This window comes from Vidua macroura, chromosome 18 (assembly GCF_024509145.1).
Source record: "Vidua macroura isolate BioBank_ID:100142 chromosome 18, ASM2450914v1, whole genome shotgun sequence".
Taxonomy (NCBI): Eukaryota; Metazoa; Chordata; class Aves; order Passeriformes; family Viduidae; genus Vidua; species Vidua macroura.
Genome location: NC_071588.1, coordinates 5,595,621 through 5,619,706, shown reverse-complemented (window position 1 = coordinate 5,619,706; position 24,086 = coordinate 5,595,621). Strand labels below are relative to the sequence as shown.

General features: G+C 40.2%; 1 protein-coding gene across 5 annotated transcripts in view; it reads right to left on the bottom strand.

Moving 5' to 3' along the window:
* ZNRF3 (zinc and ring finger 3) overlaps positions 1–24,086 on the bottom strand; it is a 67,585-nt gene that overhangs the window by 27,286 nt on the left and 16,213 nt on the right. For 4 of the 5 annotated variants that reach the window (XM_053993663.1, XM_053993664.1, XM_053993665.1 and 1 more), the window contains exon 2: positions 2,988–3,113. In XM_053993663.1, the coding sequence (XP_053849638.1) occupies positions 2,988–3,113 (126 nt within the window). Of the gene's footprint in view, positions 1–2,987; positions 3,114–13,098; positions 13,166–24,086 lie in introns of those variants that run through there. The other variant, XM_053993666.1, reaches the window with a different exon arrangement.

Here is a 24,086-nt window from a genome sequence, read left to right as displayed (position 1 = left end):
TTCCCCTTCTAGCCCTATTCAGGAGCTCATAAGATCAGTAAAACCCAGGCCTTTGCTTTGCCTGCATGCAGCATGGCCTCAAACAGGGCTGCACTGTGATCAAAGGTAATGGTAAAACACAGCTGCCACACACACTCCTTGCCTCGACCAAGGCCCAGTTTCCACAGGCACTCTTAACAGCAGAGACAATTTTTAAAACACTTTCACTTCCATTACATCATATAAAGAAGGACAAGCAATGACTAAGAAATATGAGCAATTATAAAATCAATATGAATTACAAATCAATATGAAAATTACAAAATCAATATGAAAATGGACACATTCAATTCCATATAGCTACCTGTGGATAAACAACTAGAGCAGAACTTCTAAAAACACAGGCCAAAGTTTTACTTAAAAAAAAAAAATCCAAACCAACAAACAAAACCACCACCCTAAATCAAAAAACACCTCGACCACCAAAACCAACAGTATGAATAAAGCCATACAAAACTTTTTACCAGATTCATGTGTCATGCAATTTACCTCTACAGTTTTTAACTAGTCTACATTCTGCTTCACCATATTCCAAAATTTCAACAATTATCACCTCTATGATGCTCCACCTTGGGGGCAAGTTAAATCAAACTTAATGAGGAACAAACTGTAGGTTTGCACTCCTTGATTTCTTCCTCCTTTTCTATATGGAAAAAAATTCCATTTCCTTTCCCTGTTCAAGACCAGCGCTCCCCCATTTTCCTTTCTTTTCCTTCCCCTACTCCTTTACTTATCTTTTTCCTTTTCCTTCTATTTTTCCTCCTCTCCCTCCCTTCCTCTTCTCTCCCATTCCTTTCCCTTTCACATTTTCTTTTAAGTCAGCTGCCAAATCCTAAAAATAACCAGGAGACACATATACACATGCAGGAGGTTTGATATTTATCCAGGCAAAATAGTTCACAGGCCACACTGAATCCTCTCATAGGGATTTGTGTACCAAACTGCACAGAAATGGAACTTTTCAGAAACCCAGACAATCACAGCACAACTTATTCTCACTAAGATAATTAGGCTGACTTAACTGATAGACATGAAAGAAGCTCGGGGCTGATGCTCCTGCTGCTGTCTGCAATCAACAATATTCCAAGAATTCTGGGAAGTCCTTCTAAATCAGGACATAACTTGAGCAGAGTGAGAACTGAGCTGCTAGCTAAAGATGGAAAGGAGAAACTACAGCAGAGAGTATGAAACAGGGAAGAAATATTTCAGGAAGAGAAGAATAAATAGAGAAAATACAGAACAATGAAATGCAGTGCAGTATTGACTAGAACCTTGGCCAGACTCTTTTCACCTGTTGAAATTGCTACATATAAACTGACACATTTGGAACTCTATGCCCCAATTCTCTGGACACACCCTATGTCACATCACCATCATTATGCATCAAAGTAGATGCTACAGAGCTCCTGAAGGAAAGCCAGAGTCTGCTGCTCAGCAGGCCAAGCTTTATGAAGCCAGCATCAGCAGATACTGAGCTGAACTTATTCTGGAGATGGATGTGGCTTTGGGGACATGGGGAGTACAGAGGACATGGTGGGATTTGGCACACAGCAGTGGGCCAGGTATAGAATTTTAACCTTTTTTTTGTGCAGGGTACTTATGGTTCAACTTTCTTTATCTATTTTGTACATCTATTTCCTCACATAATTTTCAAGAGCCTGACAGATGGGACTGGCCAGACTCCTTCCTGAAATTGCTTGCCTCAAGATTAAACTTACTCCTGGAGTTTGCTTATGGATCAGTATGCATCTTTCAGGACTGAATCTTCTCTAATTCCCATCCTCACAAGACCTCATCCCCAGATTTTATCTTTCTGAGAGCAAAGAAGCAAGACCTAAGCAAAAACAGATTTCCAAGTTTAAAAAAAAAGCTGTATTATGCTGAAGTTCAACAGAAAGGGAAGTCACTTCTTAAAAAGATGTTTTTCACCATGTACCACAAGTTAAGCCTGCAGCAACTTTTAGACAAGCAGATGGCTTCCCATTTCCTTGGAAAAGTGAAGTTTTTAGAAGTTTGTTTATAAATTTACAGAGCCACGTTTTACATAAAAAAAAGGTCAACCTGCAATTTTATTTTCTGCTTGATACACTGCTAACCTGAAGTCACCAACACAATCCTACTAAATTTAGGCAGCTGGATTTTAGGATAAATCCCTGTTATGCAGTAGTTTTCAACTACTCAGTTACTGGTAGAGCTTGTGGCCTATGCTCTTTCACATACTTTCAAATCCTCTAGACTTCAAATGCCAACATATAATAACCTCAATACTCAAAAATTCTAAGGCATGAACAAAAGAAGGTCAACTTTCTGCTTTCTTTTTTTAACATATCTGGGAGCAGTAATGGCCTATTAGTGATTTCACCCCATAAAACAAAGAGAAAACTTTTGCACTTAATTTAAGATTCCAGAGGCCCCATTCCATGGCAAGATTTGAGGATTAGGAAAATTTTTAATTTTTTGACCAGTACAATAAGATTCACTTGGTATTAGAGGTATTTATCCTGCAATGAAAGTGAATAAATCTGTCTAGGTTTGAAAGCTTCTATTTCCCCAAAAAGAGGAAATTAATGTATGTATTCTCAGAAAATTGTGCCTAAGGAAAATCAGTAAGATGCTTTCATTTTGACTGCTTTGACCAAGTAAGAATCACAGTTGCAGTTCAGCCTTTCTACTTCGATACTGCTTCTGCTAAAAAGCCATTTTTGCTTTCATCTTTGTTAGGTTCCTACAGAGCTCAAAAAGGGAATGCTTAGCTCCCCATCACCATCTCTATCAACTGAGTTAGGACAGCATCTTTCCCTGAAGTCCCTAGAGTGAAAATAGGCAAAACAGGAATGTTTTGTGGAGTAAGGGGAGGTTTCCTTGGATTTATTTCTTGCTGATTTTTCTTCGAAAGGAACTAATCCTTCCAAGAAACAGTTACATGCAGCCCCAAACTGTCCCCTTACCTTTCCTAAGACAGTGAGGCATGGCTTAGGCTCCAACTCTGGCTGTTCCAATTTCACCACTCCTACCCAGCCATATTCATACAGGTCTTCCTCATCATTGCTGTTACACAGTCCAAGTGGATGCATCTGAAACAGAATCAAAAAGAAACCTTTAGCCAATCATTAGAATTCAAAACCATACAGACATATAAATAAATAATAAATAATAAAGTATATTTGTTTTAAGTTAACATACACCAGAAAAACTGAAATGTAAGGCTGCATTTATGAGGAATTCAGTATGTTTCTGAAGCATGCCATGAGTACAAAATCTTTGCAATTTTATGTAAGCTGTCATCTTGCTTATAAAAAAATCATTTAAGGCTAACAATTAAATGCGATTTTAAGTCCTTTGCTCAGATATAAAATTCTTAACTACAAAGCCCCCCTTGGTACTGCAAACCACCTTTCCTTGCAAACAAAGATAGAAATAATACAAACTGTTTGGCAGAGTCCCTTATAAAAGCTTTACACATCATTAAGATCCAGGCCCCATGTTTCAGAGCCATTATCACCTTTCTTTTAAATAATTACACAGTATTAACAGACTGTGTCCTTTGAAACAAGCATATCATGTAAGCCAAAGTAAGATACAAGAAATTTCCTAACTATTGTGAAGCATTCTCTACTGTTTTCTGAACCCAAATGATGTGGGGGTTAAGGCTATCATGAAGTGAGAAACTTCAGTCTCCTTTCAGTCATTTGTGTTTCTTACACTAGGCAACAATATGTCTTTGTTTTAATTTCAGATATTTAATCTGTTCCTCCTCCTTCCAACACTTGGTGTAGTTACTCTAATTTTATTATGGCAAGGAGCTTCCTACACATCGTTTGTCTTTTCTAAATTTGTTGTCCTTTCTTAGGATAATATCTTTGTGTATAAACTAGTCACTTCTTATACTGTATACTGTCTTCTCCTTGTTCTCTTTTTCCTTGGATTTTTCACAGACCCTTTCCTGTTTCCCAGACTTTAACATATATTCAGAGGTCTTTGGAAAAAAAGTCTGTACTTCATCCAGTTTTGTGTCCTTCCTTAAATCTTAACTTTATCAAACTAGCTGAAGAAAACCACGAACTGATATCAACACTATGACAACTCTGCTTTCTAGTAGCTGATTATAATAGGAGGAGATTATACTGCTCAATAATTTACATATATATACCCCTCACTAATCCATGCAAAGTAGGACCATGTAATGGCCCCTAATCCTACCATCACTTCTGCATCACCAGCTTGTCGTTTTGTCCTTTTCTCCTTTTCTCCCATGTCTTGTACCCTGACTTCCATTTTGCAAGTGATACAATACATGAAGTGCTATTTATATTATCTTGTGGGGCCCTAACTTTCTGAATAACTTGGGTGATTACTGTAAAATATAGGAAACATGACAGTGAACTGACACAATACAGGGATTTTCCTACCACTCGTTATTTTTCAAGATTCATCACCAATCCATTCCAAGAAAAAAAAACAAGCCACACTGTACTAGGTAGGCTCTTAATTTAGCCTTTCTCCTTTTTTTTTTTTTTTTCCTAAATGAGTTACTATCACACACTGCTGAGCTGTCTACCATCTCACATGGATGAGCAATCTAACTTAGAGCTAAAAGCTTGGGGGAAGTACTATCACTGGAAGATGAACCACTCTGTAAACTCAGTATCTGATGGATAAACCCTTTAGCACAGACATAAGAACAGAGGATGGAGTCAGGCAGAGTTCTCTCTACTAAACTGCCAGGGCAGATATACCAACATAATCAACCCCACAAAGAGTCCATGGGATCCTTTAGGCAAACACAAAGCTTTAATCAATATTAAGCATCTAAAGAAACAGGGAACCATTTCCTTGATGTAATTCCCTTGACATAGGGTGTGTCAATTGAGCTTTGAAACCATAACCCATATCTGAGAAGTTTCTAGTTCAAAATCTTTGAAATATGCTCAGGCACTTTGCACATGCCTAAAAGGGTAAAACTGAAACCACGACTCAGGTGCTTTTATCCAAGGTTACAAAATCTGTATACATTGCTGAGGGTCTAAAATAACTTTATAAAGAGCCGCAGCAATTTTATGTGGGTTAGTGTTACAGGGCAGACAAACATTGAACCAACAGATGAAGAATACTTTGCTCTGTAACTATCACCTAAAAAGTCCTGATGATTAAAAGAGAACTTTCACCCTTTTGCCCTTTTTTTATGTCTGCCAGGATAAGGCATTATAGTATTACAAAATGCTGTATGAACAGCTCAGGATCTTTCTACACACTGTCTCGTATATAGAAAAGCTTTGGTCTTTTTTTCCCCACCACAGAATAACTAACAGCTCAACCCACTTTAGTCCAGAGAAAAAGGACTAAAGAAGGTAGAAGGCCAAAAGAACAGAAATTCTTTCCACTGCCACTTTCCTCTGGAATACTCTTACTCTGTACCAGCTTCCAAGTGTGAATGACCCTCTGGATCACACACACCAAGCACACTCTGCAGTTTTGTCCCTGGAAATCAGTATAAACCTGAAGCTGAAAGAGCTTCTTCTCTTCCTTTTACAAACATGTATTAGAGACATAGAAAAAAACCCAGAATCACCTCCAAGGCCAATAAGACATGGGCTTCAATGACAGAATTTTTTTCTGTCCAGAAAAGCACTCCACCACTCCAAGCCACAAGTAGCTGGTAGATTCTGCTTGGATACCACAAGCTTACATTGTAGTGATCTCTGTAGATCGTGACAGATAAAATATACTGTAATTTTCCAAACCAGAGATTATCAACTAAAAGTGCAACAAGAGCATGTGAATTTAAGAATTCAAGCCTGAAACACTGGTGTTACTTCTGATTAGGTGCCCACATGGAATGAAACACCATTCACTGGGGCTGATGGTGCTTATGACAGGACTCCTCCAGTGCAAGTGTATGTCATGTTCTCGTGGTTTCCTGTCACAATACAAGTGAATTAATCACTGAATCACAGAACACAATAAAGTAAGGCTAAATGAAAATATCTATCAGGCCCAGGGAGGATCCAGGGTGTTTCTCCATCATAGACATGTTTTACTTTAAAAACACTAAACAGAAGAGATGATGGACAACCTACAATAATACTATTTTTTTTTCTGTGAGGTGGAAAATTATCAGTAGGTTCAAACTGTCACAGTAAAAAGCAAATTCAAAACACTACAGTGCACAAGCTTCTAAAAAGAAGCAGAACTATTCAGTCCTTTTGTGAAGACTTGACCTCTTTATTGCTGTACAGCCTGAAACAACAGACACTCCATACAGCTTTCCCACCTGGAATGCACTTGGCATGGATTCATCTCTGTCCACATGAATTCACATTCTTTCACTAGACAGGCTTTTGAAATAAAATTTATGAGGTTTTGCAGTGCTCAAAAGAAAACATAAAATACAAGTCAACCTGAATAAGAACTCTATCATCAGGGAAAGCTTTCTCCTAAACCAGGTGTAGCCCCTGGTAACTGAAAGGAAGAGAGCTCCTTTCCTGGCTTACCCCAGGTGTATGGAAGCATATCCTGATAACTCAGTTCAGACTTCAGATACTTTTGGTTACCCAGCCCCTCGGTGTCCTGCCACTACGTCCAAGCTCTAGGTCTTGTTTCCTTCCTCCAATCCCTTTTCTCAGGAAAGCTTCTTCTAAAGGAATGATCCAAAGTCTGAAGTACATCGAGGCTCAAGTGAAATAAGGTAATCAATGTGTTTGACAGGAAGCAGAAAAAACATTAGTACACTTCTGCAGCAAGCATCTCCCCTGTCAAAACAGCCTTATTAAACACAAAAAGTGGACTGAGTGTACATGCTTTATCCCAAATGCAGTAAGTCACCAAACAGATTTTGAACAAGTAACAACAATTTCATTCACCAGAAAGTACTAGAGGATGCAGAGTGTCTGATTCAGAGACAATCCAGTATTTTGGTGCTAGACTCACCAGAAGTTGGATGAAATAGACATAAGGAAAAAGGGGCACACTCACAAATACAGAAATATTCCTTGGAGATGCAGAGAATTCGGAAACCATTAGGAGCTCAAACTGGCAAGAGGTGTCAAGACTAACAAGTATATTAACAGCAAGAAGAATTGCAAACAATAAATGTCTGCTATTGAATGGGGTTGGCACAAAGTAGTAACAAAGCAAGCAACCACCAGCTGTAAGGAGGGTTGAGTTAGGAATCATCCATGCAAACCTGGCCTAAGGTGTCCAAGGAATCTGGGAGGATGCCTCCAGGTGTCTTATTAGAGCTCCCTGCTGTAATTGCAACGTCAAGCTCTATTATTTTCCACAGGTCATGGGGATTGGGGGAAGACCCCTGATGCCAGGAAAAGAATGCCACACTCATCTGCAACATCCAAGAAGACAGATCTGGGAAACCCCACTGTGGTCAGCCTCGCTTCAGTACCTCAGAAAATCATGGAACAGATCTTTATGACAGCTATTTCCAGGTACATAAAAACCAAGGTGGCAGCTGAAAACACCAATCTGGATTTACTAAGTATAATTGATGCTTGACCAATCTCTGTATCTTTTCTGATGAAGCCACTTGCTCCATGGATGACAGGAGAGCTGTGGATGTCATTTACCTTGACTTCAGTGAAGCATTTGACATCGCCCTCCATCAGCATCCTTGCTGACAAAATGCCAAGACATGGATTAGTGTCCTGGTTTAATTTTCTTCTTAGTAGCCGGTACAGTGCTGTGTTTTACACTAAGTGTGAGAATAATGTTAATAACACACTGATGTTTTAGCTGTTTCTAAGAAGTGATTATATCAAAGACTTTTCAGTTTCCCATGCTCCACCAGTGAGCAGGTACACAAAAAGCTTAAATGATTATTAAAATAACCAATGTGAGACCAAAAAGGCTGAAAACCAGTCACGTTAAGCATTAACAACACTAATTTTTTGCTGTTCCTCTGAAATTTTAGCTCCTTACCTATGAAAAGAGAAACTACTTCTTAAGAATTAAAAACTTACTTTGTACTCATTCTCGAAAACAGGCTTGAGGCCCCTCAGCTGATGGAGATTTACCACTAATTGTCACCACCACTGCAATTTTGATCTTCAGCATAATGCAGCTACTCATACAACTGCATCACCACAAGACTATTTGTTCCTACCCCTACAAATACAGTAGAATGAAGAACTTAACTCTTCCATCTCTGTTTACTTTTCTGTATTGGCACAGCAACCTGTTACCAAAAACTGATTTAAAGTTCTTGACTGCAATATTCCAACCCAGCGTTACTAAGACTTCACCAGAAAGAAAAGGCTCAGGCCTTAACTCAGCGTGTCATGATTTGAAAAATGCTCCAGTAGAATGTGCCATTGCAGATAAGCAATCCAAAACTGTACAAATAGGGGGAGGATTTTTTTAACAACTAAAGAGTAAGGTTTTTTTAAAAAAGGTTAGGCATTGCTATTGTTTCTGCAGCCTCATGATAAAACATGAGGTTTTTTTATGCTGGCTGCAGCTGGAACACAGCAGCCTTTTTAGAAAAGGTGAAAGCCAGAAGCATTTCCCCATCACTCTGCAGCTTTGCCATGCAGAGAATGTTTATTCACCAGCACAAGTAGAAAACTCCATTAGACTATGGTTTCTTTTCCCTTTCAGGCATATTTTTTTCTGTTTGAAAGAAGTACATCCTGCAAAAAACCAAACTGCCACAAAATGTAACATGATAGGACCTGAGCATTTCAGCAGTGTGCTTTTCTTGGCTATCAGTTGTGACCATGCCATCCAACCCAGTGGTCAGCACTGAACCCTCAAGTGGCTTCCACTCAACTTTCTCTACAGCAAGAGCATCAGGCATTCCTGAAATCCTCTCACAGTCCACTTACTCCAGGAAGTATGCCAAAAGGGATGATGAGAAATCCAGTCTGTGCTGTAATTGAATGTAAAACCAGAGATACTCAGTTGAACACATCCACCATGCAGGAGAGGCCAGGCAAAATCTACAATGCAGACTGGCCAGAGCTACACAAAGTCCACCAGATCCTGTGAAAAGGAGCAGTAAGTTTTGAAGAGCAGCCAAAGGAGGTTTTGTTAACTAGGGAACCAGATTTTAGCACTGATCTAGTTCATCAGCAAACTCAATTCACCTTGCCATGGTCCAGCTTCAAATCCCTCAGGAGAGGAGGAGAACTGCCTGAAAGACATTCCCAGGCATCCTCCTGTCGCACTATGGCATGAAATAACTTATGTACTCATACTAAGTTCAAAAGAGTAAAAGGAAGTAATTTTTATTTCTGATTTTGTAATATATAAAATTCTAAAAGTGACAGTGGATTGGAGGATGAAATTGCTACTTCTCTAACTACACTGGTCAAACAGTCTATCAATTTTCTCTTCTCACAAAGAAGAATGCAAAACAATCATTATTTACATGAACAGTGCATGAGAACTCCAGTAGAAATATGTAAACATCAGAAGGTATAGAAAACTTTTAAAGGAACTTTAAAACTTTTAAAAGAACAGGGCAACATCCTCCTGCTAGGACTGTCCCAGCTCGGAGACACTACAGATCCCCACAGCATGTGCACAGCAACACAAGTTTACAAACCTAAACTCAGCACATTTGTACCAGATCTGCTGCACAAGCAGGGATTGAACTGCCTAAGCCATGCAGCTGAGCAATCGACTGCAACAAAGCAGCTGGACACCAATTATTCCAAACACTGCAAAGGAAGCTCCTGGTCCATTCAAACAGAAAACTGGTGTCTCCTTCCTTTAAAGCACCTCAAAAAGCAAAACTCCCACGAAAAGATGTACATACTGTAGACAGTTTGAAGGAAGATTTCTTCTCACAGGAATTTAAGTGTTTTGATTACACCAAGTTCTCCTATCATAGTATTGACAGACCAAAGGAGAACAACACCATATTTACAATTGTGGCTTTTTTTCCCCCTCTTTAAACTGGAGGAAAGATGCTGGCAAAAAGCGAATGCATAATGTCACTGAGGATGGGAGAAACTAGACAGAAAATGTGCAATAAAAATATACCTTCATAAATTACTTTTAGCAGAAGAAGGCCAGTAGCTACATGATAAAACAAGAGTTTTTTGCTCTATAACAAACAAGACAGACCCCCAAAACACACTAATTACCAGAACTTTAGACAGTTATAACTGGCTGGGAAAAGCAGGATTATCTCACATCTCATGAAAAACTGCATTTCTCCCATAGCACTCAAGCAGGGACTTAGAACTGAAAATATCAGGTCACTGCCATGTCATCTCCTTGGCTTAAGTTAAAGGCCTGATATGGAGTTACCAATACTTTGCAACGAAGTTTTTTGGCAGAAAGTGGAGTAGGAAGTATGAAGACACCCTGACAAAGACTGTACAACATAATGGGATTTGTTCAACCTTAGGGAGTGTTTGGGGCCCAGAAAGAATGAATACAACTATTCAACAACAACAAAAGCCAAACAAACAACAACAAAACCAACAAAACAACACTAAACCCCAAACAAACAAACTACCAAACCCAGCTGACAGAAGCTGTTCATATAAGGAACCCTAAAAGAAATTTCCCTTTGCATTCCCTCGCCAAAAGCACACAAGATGCACACTTAGAAAATTTGGCTGTGATGAAAATTCCAGGACTTTTAGGAGATTTCACAGTACTGTGAGACTCCAGACCAGCAGTGACTGCTCTTTGTATTTGCACACTGATTTGAGACATCCAAAGTCACTACAGTTCATTTTTCTGACACCTGAACTGGTCTAGATCCTGGCTTTCCAGGCAGTCCTTGATGTAGTAAGAGGTGACCTCTGACAAGAGAAGATATTATTTTGTGTATTTTGCAATAAGCTACTAACAAGCAGAGCTGGTTTGCTTGCATTCAGGTTTGTGGGGAACTTTGCTAGACAAAGAAGGGTAGGGAAGGAGAGAAAGAGGAGTTAAAAATAACACAAATTATTTCTGTGGCATCAATTGGGTTAGAAAGTGAAGATCCAATTAAACAGCAGTATAAGGATATACTAATTACATTTGGAGATCACAGATACCCCTCACACCCTATTCTTCTAATTTTGGGTGGAATGCTGCACTGAGGCATTCCAGCTGCACACACAGGTACATCTAGATTATTTTCTTCATGTTTGCTGTAAAATACCCTCAAACATACATTGCTCCTGCCTTTATTCATCAATATTCCACATCAATGTCAACTACCATTCTGCTCTCCTTGCCACACTTTGATGAAGATTCATTTCATCACTGAGAAAACTTGAAAAAGGAGATGGTAAAATTTGTCAAAGTGTGTAAACACTGTTACTTACAATGTTCTGTCCTAAATAACCTCACCTGTCCACCTTTCACCATAGTGAAAATTGGATGTGTTTAATCCCCTGTAATACCATACTTCTTACCCTACAGCTACTGCCCCTCTAAGACCCTCATGAAGGATATTCTCAGTATTTAGCAGTCTCATTGTTTGGATTTCCAAAAGTAGTCAGTGTCCATGCAAAATGTGACCCAGCCACAGAGCTCTAGGGCATCCCTCTCCATCTCGCACCACGGCCTTCATGAACAAGGTGATTATATTGTCCTGTCTCCAAGAGGAAGCATTCACTGGGGCAAGAGGGAGGGAAGAGGAACAGAGAACATGCACACAGAGAAAGGCTGCACTATAACTAAGAACAATATTGTACTTAAAAAGAGGGATGGGGGAAGGGAAATAATGTGAGTAGATTGTTGCGGAAGAACGCAGAGCCCTTACCACAATGCTAATCAAACTTCCTTTGTCCTATATACACATGCCAAGCAGGAACTCTGTATTTCTGCCAGAAACCACTTTCCATACGCATGACAACATTTTATCTATATAGAGAGGTAAAAGCCACAGAGAGGAGAGAGAGAGAGAAAAAAAAAAAAAGGTGAGAATGCAGAAAGAAATGAGGCTTAAAATGCACAACACTCCATTCCATCCCCCTTCCCCTCACGCCAACCTCTCATCTATAATCCAACACAAGAGAGACAACAGGCAAACAGCAAGAGGTCATCTTCAAAGGGCTGGTTGCCAAGGGAGGCCAGTGGAAAGAGCGAAGGCATGTCCTCATCAAAGTCCAGCAGCTGTGGGAGAGCCACAGAGGTGCAGCTTCCCCTGGGGCTGCAGTGAAATTCAGAGATGGAGGATAAAGCTGGAGCTGGCAATATAAAGTGGGCAGCTTTGCTTCAGGGGAAGCACAAAAGAGAAGGGTTAGGATATTTTAATCCTTCTCTCCACCCATTTTTGCACTCAGGATACTTCAACTACTGTTTAAACTCATCATGATACGTCGTGTAAAATATGCTGCAGTAGGCAGAAGGCAGCAGCAAGAATCAGCTTTCTACTCAGTTCAAAATTTAAATTTTGTCTCAGTGACTATGCTTAGAAGAGGGATGCAAAAGGTACAGTAGATAATGCACAGCCAGCTGTAGTTTCATTACTGCTCACAGAAAACATAAATACATCTTCACAGCTGGAGCCTGGGAGGCAGTCACACAATAAACACTGCCTGCAAACACTACCCAACAAAATATGTGTTATTTTTACACTGCCTGCAAACACTACCCAACAAAATATGTGTTATTTTTCTAGGAGAAACTGTGGAATAACAAATAACAGACTCCTACCTACCTGCAATATTTGCATAAAAAGCCAATGTAAGAACAATCCCAGACTCTGCTTTTTAGAATCCTCCTAACTTTTTCAGGCATTTTTATTAAATATACACATGATGGCCAAATGTAAAAATTAATCCCCAAGCCCTCAAATACAGGAAAAGCAGCTGCAAATGCAAACAGTGAAATCTAACAGATGAGTTAAAATCTGAATGCAAAGAGGAATCAAAATTGCTCTATTATGAACAAAAAAATTAAAAATCCAATAAATAATTAAAATTTTAATATTGTAGATCTCAAAAGCTAGGAGCTACTCTATTTTAGAAAACTCATTTTTCCCTGATAGAACTTTGTTATAATTTTCTCTTAAGTGTCTTAATTAGCTGTCAGAGCTTAAAAATACAGTTGTTGGATTATCAAGTAATGGTAGGATAGAAATAATTTCATTATATTTACCTCCCACGTTATGCCCAGTATCTTCCCCAAAACAAAGAAGGGAAGCAGCTGGCATCTGCTAAGGATGAGCAGACACGTTTCTTGAGCGTGTGTTTTGGAGCATGAAGTTTCAGTTGCTGTCAGCACAGTGGCAGCTTGAGTGCTAATTCAAATGGCACCAAAGCTACATGGTTTGAACAAATCCTCTGGGTTGCAATACAAAAAAGCTGTCAATAAAAAAGGTTTTAAAATTTAGAAAATTCTTGATCACTACCTTAACTGCAAGTCAGTCTGGAAGTACCATTAGGGAAGGAAAAGACAGATCAGTGATACAGTCAGCCTTAGTCAGCATGAAAAAGAGTTTTTTCAAGGCTGAAATGTAATAGTTCACAGTCTAAGGATCAACTCTGTTTCTCAGTTTAGTATAGGAACTGATCTTTGAATATTTACATACACACTCTTTCAAGAGTCTATGAACCATATGATCTCTGGCCAATAGATAAGTTCCTTCAGCCTGTGGTGTGCAAGATAGACTTTAAAGTTTTTGAATATGGTGAAAATTGAACAGCCTAAAATAGAACACTGATTTTGTGTCTTTCAGAGTGACGTGATGGAGACAAACAAACCACCATCTCAGAGATGTGCTCTCAGCTCAGCGGTGGAATAAGGATTTCTGGTTCCCAGAGCTCGCAGCACACCCTGAGGCACAGGCCCAGCAGAGGTGGGATTCCAGCAGTGCCTGCTCTCCCTGCCCAGACCAGACTTTCCAGCACCCACTCTTCTTCTCTACACTCTCCCCCAGCTGCTCCTCCCACACTGCACTATTTCTAAGGAATCCTATTTATTCCTCGGTCTTGATAAGAAAGTACCTGTGCTGCATACTCTGTTCAGTCTTTCCTCGTTCCTCTGCCATAAATCACCCAGTTCTGACCCAGTCTACTGCAAATCCCTTCACACATCTCTCTCTCAAGATATTAGACAAAGAAAAATATTGGAATCACCTATGGGTATTATGGGTCTTCATTACTTCTTTGTTATGCTGCTATTAGTCAGACTATTTTGGACACCTCCCCTTACAGATTTCTGTGAAGCTTAACATTTAAGATTTCTAAATTTATAAATAGATGACTTGAGGATAACTATCATATTCTTGTGTTGAATTTTGTCATAAATTACAAAGCCTCTCCTGGTCTCTACATTTAACTTTAGCTTACACTGCAACAACCAAAAATGTTCTAAGAAAATCTTTGTGACAGTTTACAATCTGAAGGTAGCGTTCATCGTAAATTGCTTCTCAAAGTTTGCCTTTTGGTCAGATTCTTTATCTTTTATAAGCCATTCTGGACCAATTCACAAACCAATAAAGTTTACAGAAGTTCTGTTTCCAACTCCAGCTGTCACATGCCTTCTCATATCCCTGTTTCCCTACTTTGTGCTCCAAGCTTTCCTCTCCAAAAACTCATCATCTGACCTTCCCTTCATCTGATAATTCAGATTACTTCAATGGATTGTACTCAACTTATGGCTTCTGCCCACGTGAAAACATTTGTAGGTAACTTTTAGAGGGAAAGGACCAAAAAGGGAAAGCAGAGGTCTCCAAGTAGGTACTGTTTGCTTCCAAACTGCCTCCCCTTTCTCCAGCATCAAGTTCTCAAGAAATTACTTTCACAGCACCCTTCATGCTCTTCACCTGCTTTACAGGTTTTCTGGCAAAATCCAAACATCACACCTTGTTTTACGTGCACTTCTTTGTCAGCTCCAATCAGCACAATCTCCCTGACCTATTTCCTGTGGAAATACAGGCGAAGCCAAAGTCTCTTCTGCGGCTACACAAGATGAGGCTCTAGAACAGGATGTGACAACAGAACACGCTCTCCTTTACTGGAAGGTGAGATGCCACTGCCCAGGGAGGAACTGAGTACTTTAAAAGAAGCACAGGCCAGTATGTAAATCAGGTGCCAATAGCTGTTCCTGAAAACATATAAAGGTTTAGCATTTGGGATTTTCCACAAAAGAAAACTACCTGCTGCACTGGGTTCTCCATTTCAGACAAAGCGCTGAATAATGCACTGCTTCAACATTTTCCATTACAGGAATTCAGTGCATATTGCAATCTTTCATGTCACCAGACAGAAAACACTCAAATCCACTGGGGAAAAAACGCCCTTCTTAAAAACTACCACCTGATGGCAGCCTGTGGCTTCGGTCCTATTGTTCCAAGTGGCAACTGGCAACCATTTTGAGTGAGATTAGCTCTACCCTGAGTCACCACTGAAGAATGCTCCGTAGTAGAGAGAATGACTTGAAAATCAAAAGCTGTGCTTAATTCTAACGTAGCACATTGCTGAACCAGTCTCTGCAAACATTCCTATTTCACACACTGTGAAATTCATCCTCCCTCTTTCAGGCCTAATTTGTTTTGTTTTGCACAGGAAATAACCAACTTAAATTTAACACAGGCTCCACAACTCAGTCCAGTGCACAATTCATAACTCTTGGTCAGATGAAAAGCTGACTTGATGGCCAGTTTCACTCCCTGCTCACAGCCTATGCTTTGACATCTTGAACCAGAATCAGAACTATTCTGCACCCAACTAATTATCACTTCTTTGCTCTTTTTCATTTATCAAAGGCACTTGCAGGAACTTAGCACTTGGTGCCTGAAGGATTCAATTAATGTTATTTAAAGTCAAACGAACAATAATGGAAGTTTCTGGAATTATGGAGACCTGAAGCACTCCCTTTTCATTACAAGGAGTTTATTCCTGATCTAAGAACAAAATTAAATTCCGCTTTGAATAAAAAACTACAAAAAGTGAACTGTTTTACAGAACAGTAAACCAGCTTTCTCAGCTTTTTCTGAGAAATATTAATGTTCATACTTATCATATTACAGCACCCTATGTATGGCTGGGAAAAAAAACAGGTACCAGAAGTTTCTAAAGTTAAATTTTTCCCATAATTAAAATAACTAAAATCATTGGCCCGATTCAACCTTAAATTTCAAATGCTTGTGCTGTATTTCGGGATACATCAAAAGTTCTTCCTCCTTTTCCCATCTCTTTCCAGATGATTCCTCCTTGATATGGTCACTAATCTATTGCCTCGATTCCCCTCTCTTCCACACTGGCCCTTCACCACTTCACTCCCACCCCATGCTGCCCCTTTTTTCTCTCATCCGACCCCTCCAGCCCTGGCATACAACCCATGCTAATAAATCCAGTCAAGCCTATTGGCTTGGGTGTAGTGCTGTGTATCTCCTGCTGGCACACCTCAACACTGAGGTATGCCTCACTGATTGGGAAATGCATGCTGTGAACTGCACTCCAAAAACACAGCAGTGTGGGGTGAATGAGGGCTGGCTGCAGGACATTCCCCTCGCATGTCAGGAAGTTTGGACAGTGCAGGGAATGAGGTAAGATACTATGAGAAAAAAAAATACAGTGTTGTGGTTAAAGCAGCTGAATGCTTCCCAACAGAGGGATTGCTTCCTCTGCCACAGGATTCCTATGCAATGTTGGGCAAGTCAAAAGCAGCCATGCAGGGTGTGACCAAAAAATCCAACCAGCACAGTATCCTATCCCCAACAGCTGCTAACTGCAGAAATTCAGAGAATATGAAAAGCAGGAAAAATAAGGAATGACTATGCTTTAGATACAGCCTCTTAATTATGACTATCAGTGATCAAGACCTCCAGAACTGAGATTTCACCCAGAATATTGTGTTTAAGTAAGCAATGCATCTATGTTCCACATTTTTACCTAATTCCTTTGGAATGACACACATACTTATGGCTTTTACACCATCCTACAGCAAGAAACACAATCTACTGTTTTTTAAATGTACTTTCTTTTGCTTTACTGTAAAGCTGTTTTGTGAATTTCACTGAGAATGCTCTGATAATCGTACTGCAAGGAACAACCAATAATTGTTCCTTAATCACTGTCTTGACATCAGACTATTCCAAGTCTCTTGTTAACAGCCTCTTTTCCAAACTGCTAAAATTCAGGTCTTTTTCAATGAATGTCACACTGTTACATGACTCAGATGATTCATAGCTTGTGATCCATCTGCTCCATTATCTACTCTCCCCTTCCACTTTTATGATGCACTGCACTTTTATATGCAGCATTCAAGCTCTTGGAGCCCAATGGTGCTCACCAAGTCTTCTGCTTTGCTCTCTGATGATTTGCTCTCTTACTTTTCCTACTAATTGCAACATCCCATTAAATTTTCAGTGTAAGGACAAGGTTTTCAGAATACACTTTATTCTTAGGAAGGGAAAGAAATCTTAGCCACAGTTTTGAGAAGCTTTTTATGATGCTTCTTCGTTCTTCCTGGTGCATGCCTCCAGCTTGTATTACAATTAACCAAGATCAGCACTGATAACCTGCTGTACATACAGCTGTGACTTGGGAGAATCCCTTTAACCAAGGACCATAAAAGGCACTTTCAACCAGATATAAACAATGGCAAGGCAGAAAATGTGACAGACACAAAAATAAAAACAAGTCAACGGAATCTCTGCCGAATCACAAAAACAAACAGGAAAGGCTAGGCATTGTGAAAAGAACAACCACACTCACAGGCACATCTTTGCCCTCCACTGCTGGGAAACCTCTAATTTTGTCTGTAGTATTTAAATAACACTGAATTGGTGTTCATTTTTAAAAATAAATGTAAGAGTCCATTCCATCAGGCATTTTGATAATAGTTTATCTATCTATATAAAGTTAATATATATCACAATCACTAAAGGCCATATCAGAAAAACATCTGTGCTGGAAAAGCCATGGTTAGGATGCTTCAGTGACTATCACACAACATGCAGCCCCTTTCAGGTAGCTAACAGTACAGCAAAGTATTTACCATCAGTCTTGAAACAGTCATTCTAGCTCAAGAATTCACAATCTCCCCCCAAAAATACAGCCATTCAAGTAAACTTATCTTTGTATGATGAGACAACAGACAGAATTACTGTATTTCTACCTGTAATACTGTTGATCTCTATAAAAAGTTAGCACATTTCCTCTTAGATTAACAACCTTTTCTGGTTTCTTACACAAAAGAAAACGGAATGAACAAATCAGACATTGTAGCTGACAGCGCTACAGCTCTGTTCCTATATATACTCCCTCAGGCTGGCGTCTGAGTAAAACCTGTTCATGATCAAACTCATCTGCTCACTATCATCATCAGCTTCCTGTTCATTCATCAGTATATCAATGGTTACAATACGGCCATCAAGACAAAAGATGGCTTCAGAGGGAATGTCTAACAGAGGAAGAAGTTACATCAGCCCGACGCTCCTTTGTTCACAAAGCTCTGACCATTAATAGCAGCTAAAGACAAGGCAGCTGCTGCACAGAATTAGGAAGAGACAGAAAGAACAATTACTTCCTGGCAACGTTTTTTCCCCTGCAGCTCAAAAAAAAAAAAAAAAAAATCACACTGAATAGTAAGGGAATGAGAAAAATTCTGGAGATTTAGTTGTCTTCCCTCCAATCCTGTTAATGAGCAATTTAAGTAGGTACCTGTCAGACATGCCAATAAAACTGCTGTTCTACACCTCCTGCACTACATGCAGCAACATGGACTCCACTGCTCTCAGAAAACAAAGTACAATGTCACAGTGTGCAGCAACCCCCAAAACCAATCTTCCCTGGGTGCTCTCAAATTTAGACAACACATGAAGTAATGGACTGGAAAAAAATATGAAAGAAAAACCCATCAAGGGCTCTCCTGTAGAACTTGATCCTTATGGGAAGACCTAAGCCACAAGCTGGCAGAGCCTGGAAGCATGTACTGCACAATTCTCACCATATGCTTGCTCTAATCTTACATTCCTTCACAAATATCTGCTACTGGTTTCTGCCAGAGTCACTGGAGCAGAGGAACTTTTTTGGTTAACTCAGCATGGCAGTTGTGTTAATTCACTTGGCTGCATGAATCGAAAGGCCACAGATAACCGCTGGCAGAAGTGGCTGCACAAACTCACTAGGGCATACAGGAAATCAGCTGAAATCTCCTTTTTTTCATTCTATTGCTCAGTAGAAGCAAAGAATGGGGATGCCATACTGATGGCAGAACCCATCAATTTACCCTATTCTGTGGGGAGAGAAACCTCTGCTTTATTAACTGTCCTCTACAACAGACTGGAACAGCCTGTCCTTCACATATTTGGGTGGGATTTCCAAAAAGAATGTATTTTAAAGCAGAAAGCCATGGTAACTGCTAGGATTCCCATCCCAGAATTTTTCTCTAGCCTCTTTGTATGGTGAGGGGAAAGTGCCTGCAGCACTAACACAAGTACATGTCAGAGCCCATCTCAAAGCTCTGTAAGATGTGCAGATTTCCTGGAGCCTGAAGGTTTGCTAAGTAGAAACCAAAATCAGACTATTTTAAGTGTATTGAAGCACTTTCTATTAGTGTCAAGTATCAAATCACACACATCTGTAGAAGCAGCATTGCAGAAGAGACATGCAGGAGGGTGAAGAGAAAACGTTTTGATGCTGACCAGCAAAATTTAGAAATTTCCACATGAGGCAACTCAAGAATGCCAGTATCATCCCACATACTCCACAACAAAGAGGATGAATCCCTTTTTCAGCAGGGACCTTACTGCTTGACTTGTTAAGGTAATAAACTGATTCAGCAGACTATAAATGTAGCTTTGACCTCAGAAGAAGGCATTAAAGTTAACAATATAGGCAGTCACTTTTCCCTCATGATAGATTTTCAAACTTCAGGGAACCACAATTTTGTGTACTAATCTGAACTGCACTGCAAATGGTCTCAGACCTACAGGGGAAGGAAAGCTGTAGATTTTGCCAGCAGAAACAACCACTTTGATCTCTGGCATCCTGGAAAACATTTTGGGACTGAGATAATCCCATTAGGTCTTTCTTCTAAAACAACCAACAAGTGAAACAATGCAAAATGGTGAAGCCGATTTAAAGTTTTGGAGTTAAGAGCTTCCCAAAGACTTACAGAGGGACAGCCTCTCCTTCCCATGGACCTCCAGTCTATACCAAGAGATGCATGCAGGCTTTGCTCACCAGCTAGGCAGAAGAGCTTGTCCTGCCTGAGCTCCAAACGTGTGTAAAATCAATGCAACTACATTAATTGATATGCATTGCCTTTCTGGTAGTAGTTACTCATTCAGGCTTTGAGTCATGTCTTCATGTAACTTTTGGATTTCAGACTGTGCTAGCTCAGGTCATTTACCATACACCATAAAGGCACAGCTTTGGGTGGAAAAGCTGGACTACCATGCTCTAGGTCACAATTTCACAAGGTTCCCTTTGAATTATAAAGGTGGGACTTTTATAAGCAAAATGAAGGTTCAGAAACACTTCTGCAGCTGTAGCATATAAAGTGAAGTCTGTAACAGAGAAGATTGAAAACTCCCTCCACCCCTGCACATCTGTTCCAGAAAAGTCTCACCTCTTCTTCCCCCTTTCCACAGATAAAGGGGGAGAACAACTGTTTCTTTCCAATTCACAGCTTGTGCCTGAACAAGCCTGTGCTTCCTGACAATGGATCTGGTTTATCACTTCCCCTCCAACTCCACCTTGCCTGTGCTTAACTTCTTTTCATACAAATCCCAGAAATTTTTAACCGGCATTCTCAAGAGAAAACAAAATGAGCTTCCATTTTAATAAGGACGGCAGCCTGAAAAGAAGCATTCCTTCCTTTGCCATTTTCCTACTTCATTCCACATGGACACCACAAGTGAGAAAATGCCACATGCAGAAGTTGTGCAAAGCAAAATAAGAAAAACTGCAACTTTGCCGACACTTCAAAATGTTTGAGCTCCACGCTATTCATGAAAACCTTCTATATACTGAGGTATCCCTGCTCTATCTCTGTGGCACATGTTTCACCTCTCTAAACAAACAAGGACTGTCTTTGTGCCTTTGTTTAAATTAAGAAAAAAAAAAAAACACCAACCTGTCTCACAGGCTGTGATTACATCAGCAAGAGCATTCTCCTTTTCTCTATCAATCCTCCCTTACTGAGGCTTTGAAGAGCCTCTGTGTGCTGCTGCCACTTCCTTTGATCTTTCTATTTTATGCCCCAGGGCCAGCCCTGATAATATCTGCTTTGCCTGCACAGTTTTGGAAAAGGCAGCAGCACCCATTCCTGTCCAAGAGCAGCTTTGTGAACACACTGAACCGGCATGTGTGCCCTGTGATCCCGGAGCAGCAGACACACAGAACACACAGCCTGCACACAGCCACTGCAACAACATGTGGGCAGCCTGCCTGTGCCCTCCTGCCAGCCTGCAGCTTGCTCCTCTTAAAGAACAGATGACCCTGACAACTTATGGTTACTCTTTCAGCTGGGCAAAGCAACAGCAGATACCCTAGAGGAAAATGCTGCCTGTTTTAGCAACTAAATTCTTGACACTTTTTTTTTGTTCAAAAAGAAAAAAAAAAAAAAAAAAAAAACAAGGCAGAGGTAGAAAGCTAAAGACTGAGTGGCAGAGCAGCAGGGATAGAAACATAGAGACCATACCAACAGCCAAATGTCTGATTCTTAAATTATTAAAGATGAAAGGACGTCATCACTATTATTACTATTACAGATAACTCTACCTTGAAATTTGGAGATCTGACCTGCAGCACCATCATAGTCTCTTCAATAGATATTTTAATTTCAATAGGTATTTTAATTTTACCCCTCATTAGCTGTTGGGGAAATTGCTTTTGATTGTCCCTTTAGTGGCATTGCTAGAAGGAAATTTGTTTTCCTCACTTTCATGTAATGGCATTTCCCCAAAAAACACATGACAAGAGATTATTAATCCAAAAGACACAGCGTTGCCCCAGAAAACCAGGGAGCAACTTCAGTCTGTCTAGTTCCACTGCTGGTCCTGGCAGGAGACACGACGTGTATCAGAGGCAGTGTGCACCTGGTTTTGCCCATGGCAAGGTTTGCTCTCCAGAGGAGCAGCCAGCAGTGCCATGCACAGTTCTGACAGCAGAGGACACACAGCTCCCCACTGTGCAGTGCTATTAACCCACAGCTTTTCTAACAAACATCATGGTTCAGTTTCCTCCATCTGGGGCAAGTGCCACTATTGTCATTCTCCTGTCAGCTCTTGCTGCACTGAGAGCTCAGCTTGGCTAAGGTGGAACATCAGGCCTGAGATTTCACAGGTTCTAGCCAGCTTTGGAAAGCTCTTTCCAGACTGGAGTTTGACCTGTTTTACACCACTCAGCAGAAGTGAATCCTTCTCATCCCAGACAGCAGCAGGATGCACTTCACTACCAGATCACATCAGAAGCAGTCAAGGAACTTCCAACAGGAGCCCTGTATTTCTCACGCCTTTATGGGAAAGGATATTTTTAATCCATATTTCTTGCAATGTGTCCTAATCAAAAAATTTATAAGAACGAAATAGCATTTGAAGAATTTCAGAAAGAAAGCCTTCACACTGAGACAGTGGTGGCAAGACTGAAAGAAACCCTGACCTTCTCTGCCATCTCACACTGCAGTTGCAGGCAGCTGCCTGCTCCAAGCTAAGCCCACTGCAGGCTGCTAGCTACAACCCCATTCCAGGTTTTACCCTCAGCCGCTCCTCCGAGTACTTCAAAGGAAAAGTATTTTTGTACAGCCCAGCAAGGAGTGTAAACTGTTCAGCTGCTTCCAAAGCAAGATTATTTAACTCTTAAGTACCCAATATCCCTGCACTCAGCAAGGGATTTTTGTGTAAAGAAAAAAAAAAATTACCAGGAGCCTAAACGTTAAGTCTGATGTGTCCATGACTTAATTAAAAAGTGACATGCCAACAGTCACCCTCCCATTTCCCCTCCCTCTTGTTTTGGAGGCAAGAAAGAGGTCAGAAAAATTAGGACTCAAAAAATCAATTTGTGAGAGCCATAGAATCACAGGCTGGTTTGGCTTGGAAGGGAATTTGAAGCTCATCTCATTCCAATCCCCTGCCATGGCTGGGACACCTTCCACTAGACCAGATTGCTCCAAGCCCCATCCACACTGAATGGGGCATTCACAGCTTCTCTGGGCAACCTGTGCCAGTGCCTCATCATCTTCAAAGTAAAGAATTTTCTCCTAATATCACACAGATACTTTCCATAACACACTATGAATTTGTTTAAACAGCTAAAAGACATCATTTCTCTTCAGTAATGTCAAGTCAGCTACAACCATCTAAATACCTTCTGAAGTCAGGCCAAAGGATCCCACAAATGCAGCAAACTCCAGTAAACTAAATGCTTCCCTTGGCCTCCCACCCATTCTCACAGTAGTGACAAGCTGGAGCACAGGCTTCCTAACAAATGAAACCTCAAAGAAGTCTTTGCAAAAAATATGAAAATAGCCTGGCTGTCTTTATGCTGAGAGACAACTGTAAAGGTAGACACTCAATGTTCTGTTCTTAAAGTAAAAATGGAACCAATTTAAATTACTTTTGTTCCAAAGTTCCTAATGAAGTTTGAGTTTCCACACTCAGCAGTTATTTCCCTACCCCTTGGAGCACACAATGAGTGGGCCACTGCCCACCACTCCCCTTCTCTTCCCTGGGGTCCCAGTTTTGCTTCAGGCCCAGCTGGCTCACAATTGTACACAAACACTTACAAGCCACCTTCCACCAACACACAGATCCAGGGAAAGGCACTCATCTTTACATTAACAGAAGATGGGTGAACCTTGATCTCAAACAAGACACTTCATTTTGTCTGACATCAGCATATATACTCAAGCATATGTACTCATATATTTCAATTACAGAATCTGCAAAAACCATTGGGATTTACTGTATCCAAGCTTCTTTTTGTTTGGTTATTAAACAACAGAGGTTGCCTACTAATCAAAAACAAGACTCTTGTTTACAGTGAGGCTGTCCATGCCATTTTTCTAATAATATTTTTATTCTATACTTTATTTTTTATATCACAGCTTGTCTGACTTGTATTTGTACAAGGCTACACTCAAACTTCAGCTGCATCATCTTTACTAAGGTACATCTGTATTTAAAACACTCA